Below are 6,000 nucleotides of genomic sequence, written 5' to 3' on the forward strand. Positions count from 1 at the left end.
CTCATTTCTTGGGATGATATCATTGAGAGATTTATATAAAATATTATTAACTCCATGTGTCAGTTTCACCACATCTGTTTCAGCAATCTGTCATGTCAGCTGATACCTATTGGTACTGCTGAGGGATGCGATACAGAAAAACATTATCTCAGAAGTACAATTTCTATGACCCTGGTCACAAAACATCCCTTTTTAAAGGTATCAAGCTATTTCTCCACTCCACTTATATGTTACTCTTTTAATATAAATAATGCTTCCCTCATATCTGATATGGAAACATTTAGTTAGGCAAAATCCCACAGGAAACATCCAGGCTTTTTTCTGAGTAGATTCTGTCTTTACTGGCACAACTGTCATGATAAATGGCAACAGCTTTCACTGTCAGAGCAACACAGCACAGACCTCCACAACTCAAAGTAGGAGGGAGTTAATTTGGTTTTGCCTTTAAGTTAGGCAAGTTTAAATCTTATACTTCCTGGATTGTCAATCTCACAAAACTTTTTTTAAAAAAAACAAACAACCAACCAATTAACAATGCATAAACCAGATCAAATCACTTACTTTTGACCCATGCACAGGCCAATCTGTGTCATTTCTTTTCTGTGTCTTATTTCTAAGAGAAGGTAGTAAGTCATGGCCTTCTAGACTTAAACCCTAATTCTGAAAGCCCTCACACAACAGTGAATCATTGGGACCACTCGTATACGGAGCTAAGCACAGGCGTAAGAATTATTGCACCATTGGGGTCTTTGTAAAGCGCTTTGCTCCCTTCTCATTTCTTCACTTTTCATTTCTGCTAGTCTTGGATATAAACCAGCCACACACTTTGCTTCAGCAGAGCCTCCCCCCACTGGAGAGGGGCTTTTTACAAGGACATGTAGTGATAGGACAAGGGGCAATGGCTTTAAACTGAAAGAGGGCTGATTTAGATTAGATATAAGGAAGAAATTTTTCACTCAGAGGGTGGTGAGGCACTGGCACAGGCTGCCCAGAGAAGTTGTAGACGCCCCATCCCCGGAAGTGTTCAAGGCCAGGCTGGATGAGGCTTTTGGTCAACCTGGTGTAGTGGAGCGTTTCCCTGCCCATGGCAGGGGGGTTGGAACTAGATGATCTTTGAGGTCCCTTCCAATTCAAACCATTCTGTGATTCTATGAGGTCAGCAATAATCCATTGCCATTGCCATCAATAAAGCAACAGGTGGGTGCTACAAGCCTCTGCCTCGTGCGACCTCCCCACCAAGCTGCACCTCGGGCGGCACACAGCCCGTGAAGTAAAACGCACAGCAGCTCTCCGAGGAACTCTTTCAGACAAGAGCCTCCATGCACAGTCCCTACTGTGCTCCTCCACAGGAAGTATGAGCAGCACCTCATTTCCACATCTCTTCTGCAGACAGCAGCACTGCTGAATTAAGAAGTGTTCATAGTGCGCACAAACCTCGAGGAAACTAAACTGCGTTTTTCAACTTGGAGCTTGCAACTGTCCCTCTCACTTAAACATGTGCTCTGTCCTCACTCGTCTTCTCCAAGCTTATTTATTATGCAAATATAATAATGTAATTTGCATCAAAATCAGCTTCTCTCTCTCCCTCCAGTCATTCTGATTTAGCATCCTAATAGCTTGCTTCTAAAGGTTTCAGACACTCTAGGAAAAACCCCAACAATTACCTAAATAAATGTTAGCATTAACTTTAATATAGTGAAAATCCTACCCTGTCCTTGCTAGCCAATTGAGCATTAACATCTCAAGCCTCTGCAGCTCTGAGTGCAGCCAAAATACTCGGCCATCTCTCTTCTCTTAATCAGGACACCATAGTGAACCAAGCCTCGTTAAGAGTCATAAAGGATATTAATCTGGGCCCTGACTTTGGTCCTTGGATTGCCCTTGTTTGCTTGGATATCAGCACTGCATCGTTGTCTGGCATTCTTCACAATGGGCCAGCTTCTTAATTATCTTGGAGTTAGGTATCATCTTTGATGCAGCGCTTCCTCTCACCTACCATCTAAGCCCCGTGGTCCATCTAACCCTTCACCAGCCAGCCCCTGCCAAATCGCTCGGTTCACTTTGACAGATGCCAAAACTCTGGCCTGAACATTCATCACTTTAAGGTTAATTACTGTAAATGCACTGTACCATATGGTGGCCTTCTTGCTTTCCTGCAAGTCATCTGCAGGGTACTCAAAAGGCAAGAGCAAGACTGCTGACCCAGAGGCAGCCAGGCCACATCCATCTCCTCGGCAAGGCGGAATGAAAAACAACACATGCAGCAAGAGCCCGACTGAAACGCGCTTTTCACACCCCCTGCAGCTAAACAAGACACAGGTGTCTGAAGCTCAAGTTCTTCTAAAGGGCCTCTGCACTTTGCCACGTAACGCAGAGACCTGGCTGAGGCTTTTTAACCACCTGACTGCCCTGATCAACTCAGGGCAGAAGCATCTCGACAAGATTCTCTGGCAACATTTGGAAACTACATTCCAAACCACCTCTTTCCATGAAAAGAAGAAAGCCCTGGTGAGCACCCACTCGGAGGGCACGAGGCCAGCTCATGCAGTTTGAGAACAACCCCAGTCACAGCTGTGCCTCCCCGCTGGACCCCCTGACGGCAGCAAGGTTGGCAGGGGCACAGCTCCAGGCACACCTAAGGCAAGGCCAAGGTAAAGCACCTCTCTTTACATGACTTCTACAGGGCCCAGCCTCACCCACATCCCATTTTCCACTAAGCACAAACCCCAAACTAAGGCTGCTGACGCACTGAAAAGGTTTCCTCTGAAAAAGGACACATCTGTCCCTTCCTCTGTCAAGGCTGAAACCTGCCGTGCGGACAGCCTCTGCCAGGTTTCTGCACTGGATGGTTTTGACACAAAGCCTTCTGTCTGGTTTGCAGCACTACTCTTTTTCAAACTTAAACTGGTTTCTTATCATTTATTTAAGGAGACTAGAGCTTTAGCAGATGAGTCGTAAGAAGAGGTTCCATTATTTTTTCTTACTCCCCCGAGCAAAGCCAGGTTAAACTTCTGCTTGCCTCGCCAGGAGCATTGTGCCATCTTCACAAACTTTACTGTCTCTGCTGCCTTTCTTCTTTCTGCCTCTGGCCCGGAACATCCTTCTCACCATGTGATTATTGCAAAGGCTTCTCCCAGCCCTCTTTTTTTTTTTTTCCTGATATTTTTAGAAAGTAGCTTGCTTTGGTTTCACTGTCTGGGGCTGACTGCTTTTTGCCACAATTGAACTCTTCCCTCTTCTTCTGTGGAGAGTGCTCCAGAAAAAAACCTGCCTTGATTGGACTGGGTTGATAGGTGGTCAGCTTCTATGCAAAAAAGCGAAGTGGAACCAAGGGGCTTCATACACGACCCTGTTAACTGTTTGTGGACACAAAATACTAACAGTGTGGCTTTTAACATGGCCAAAGTTTGGATTATGTTAAAAACCTAAAAACACGAAAGCATAATTATAAAAATACATAACAAACTAGGTGAATGCTTTTTAAGCTTTGGAAGAAAAAAAAAAAAAAGCCCAAACCTCAACAAAAACCCACAAAAGCCAAAACCCCACGCACATATTTTCTTCCAGAAGATCCTAATTTCTCATTTGTTTTCTCTCCACGGCTTCACAGCATTCACACATCGCCCTTAGGAATGTCAGTAGGAATTAGTGATGATCCTGGGAGGCGAAGGAACCTCTCCGGTGCAGCTCGCCCAGCCGGGCAGAGAGCAGCGCTCCCGTGGGACGCGACCTCTCGAGCCCGCGTGTACCAGCGCTGGGCGAGCGCTGCGCCGGCGGAGGGAAGCCCGGCTCCGCTCACCCAGAGCCCTTCCACCCCACCGCACCGGCGGAGCCCTCGCCCCGCAGCCCGCTCTCTCATCCCCTGCGCTCCTTCTCTTCGCACGTTCGGCATCGCGCTGCTCGCCTCGGCCGCGCCGCCACCGGCACGGCTGTCCCGCGGCCACCGCACCGGCACCCGCCGCCTCTCCCCACGCGCGGCAGAGCGAAACCCCCTCAGATACGGGAAAAAAAAAAAAAAAAAAAAAAAAAAATCGGGTGAAGGTTTCGCGCAGCCCCGCCGCGAGGCTGCAGGGGCGAGGAGCAGCCCCGAGCCCGGTGCGTGTGTGAGGGGGGGGTTCACCGCCGTCGAAGGGGCCCACCGCAGCCCCGCCGCGGGACGCCCCCCCGCCGCCGCTCCTTACCCGCAGCGCCGCCAGGTCGATGCCGTCCAGGCTGCGGGCGGCGCAGTCCCGGGCCATGGCGCTCCGCCGAGGCGCGCAGCACCGCGGCGAGCCCTCAGCGGCGCCCCCGCCGCCCCGAGCTAACGGTCCCGCGGGCGGCCCACGGCGGCCCGGCCGTGCCCCGGCGAGCGCAGGAAGGCGGGCATGCCCGGCCGGCCGGAAAAGCCCTCCCCGCTCAGCGGGCGCGGAGGCAGCCCCCGGGCCGGGCGGCCGCCGCCGGCAACTTTGGCGGAGACGGTTCCTCGGGAAAAGTTTGCGAGGAAGTGACGTGCCGCGCCGTGCTGCGCCGCCGGGGGCCGGGGACACCTGCCGCCGGCGGGGGCGGCCGCCACGCGCTCCCGCCGGGGGCGGCGAGGTGGGGGGGCGGGGGGGGAAGATCCAGGCGCGCTCCCGGGTGAGCACGCGCAGCCCCACGCGCGTCCCCCGTGCCGGAGCTGGCGGCGGAGCCGCGCGAGGCAGGAGGAGGTTCGGGTCCGGTCGGTGCCCGAGGCTCGCTCCGGGGACCGAGAACCCGCAGCCCCGGGGGCCCGCACGCAACGGGGCAACCGGCAGCACCGAGTCCCGCCCGGCGCGGAGCGGGGCGGCGGCGACCCCCTGGGCTGGGCAAGCCCGTCCCGGAGCGCTGCAGCGCCGTACTGGGAACTCTGCTGCTCCTTACAGGCTCTTTCGCCCTGTAATTATGACCGCGGGAAGAACAGCGTACGACTGTGCCGTGGAAGGACTCGTGGATATTTCTGGGCCTCGCATTTAGAGGCAAAAATCAGGGGAAACGCACGTTGCTGAGATAAAGTCCTTCAGCACTCCTGAGCGATGCTCGGGGCTGGGACGTTGTCCTCCTCGCAGAGAGGCCGGAATTCTGAATCACTGTTTTCACAATCACAGACGTGAAATCAAGACAAAGTGGTCAAAGCATCTTTGGTGCCCATTAGCACACCACGGCAGACGCGGTGCCAGCAGTGGAGTGGCAGTGTTGTAAGAAAAGCATTTGGCAATTTCCTTGAAAGAAATGCTGACGCATCATTCAACTCCAAAGTATTCTTTTAAAACTGCCCATGCTGGGTACGCTGCCTGCTAGAGCCACCCCGGCTCTTTGCTCTCTGTCTGTCTGTAGGCCATACTGATGCTCTGCTAACAGATTTGAGGCCAATTGCTGCATTAAAGCACAAGTTTGTTGAAGAACTAAACGTGCATAACGCAGCTATGTACAGCAGGGGCAGAAATCCACACACAGGGACAGCCCAGCCCAAGCCCCTCTCCATGCCCAGCCCAGCCACCCACTCTCCCCTGGGCACCGTTTGGAAAATTCTGGCTCTGTCACCTTTGACAAAGTTAAGCCACAGTTTTGTTGCCCATTATGGCCTTCCTGCCTTACATAAATCCATCATTAGCCTTTCTGCTTGTGTAATTTCTCACAATCCCTCTTTATCTCCTCTCTAACCTTCAGGCTGTCCTTTGTCTCCTGCCACTTTCCACTTCCTTCCTGCTTCCCTGGTGAGAACTGGTGTGAAACTCCCGGCTGTTGCCTACCAGACGCCCTCTCGCTTGCTCCACCTTTTAGATTCTTCGCTGAAATTAATCCTACCTGCCTTGCTTGCCCCTGGTGAGTGCACCAACATGAGGATTAATTTCCATTTGACAGAAAGCTCTACTCAAAACCAATATGAAAATCTGGTTTTAGAAGTATAATATGGCTAATAGTATTTCTGCAGGCATGTCTCAGTATCTCTTTGCTACATGCATTTATCACCACCTTTCCTTGTCTTCCCTCCACTGAACCCTG

General features: G+C 52.0%; 1 protein-coding gene across 3 annotated transcripts in view; it reads right to left on the minus strand.

Moving 5' to 3' along the window:
• NRK (Nik related kinase) overlaps nucleotides 1-4,238 on the minus strand; it is a 102,395-nt gene extending 98,157 nt beyond the window's left edge. For all 3 annotated transcript variants that reach the window (XM_086619663.1, XM_086619664.1, XM_086619662.1), the window contains exon 1: nucleotides 4,182-4,238. In XM_086619663.1, coding sequence (XP_086475789.1) covers nucleotides 4,182-4,238 — 57 coding nt within the window. The remainder of the gene's footprint in view (nucleotides 1-4,181) is intronic.
• Nucleotides 4,239-6,000: the final 1,762 nt, after the last annotated feature.

Source organism: Tauraco erythrolophus, chromosome 13, assembly GCF_009769465.1.
Source record: "Tauraco erythrolophus isolate bTauEry1 chromosome 13, bTauEry1.pri, whole genome shotgun sequence".
Classification (NCBI taxonomy): domain Eukaryota; kingdom Metazoa; phylum Chordata; class Aves; order Musophagiformes; family Musophagidae; genus Tauraco; species Tauraco erythrolophus.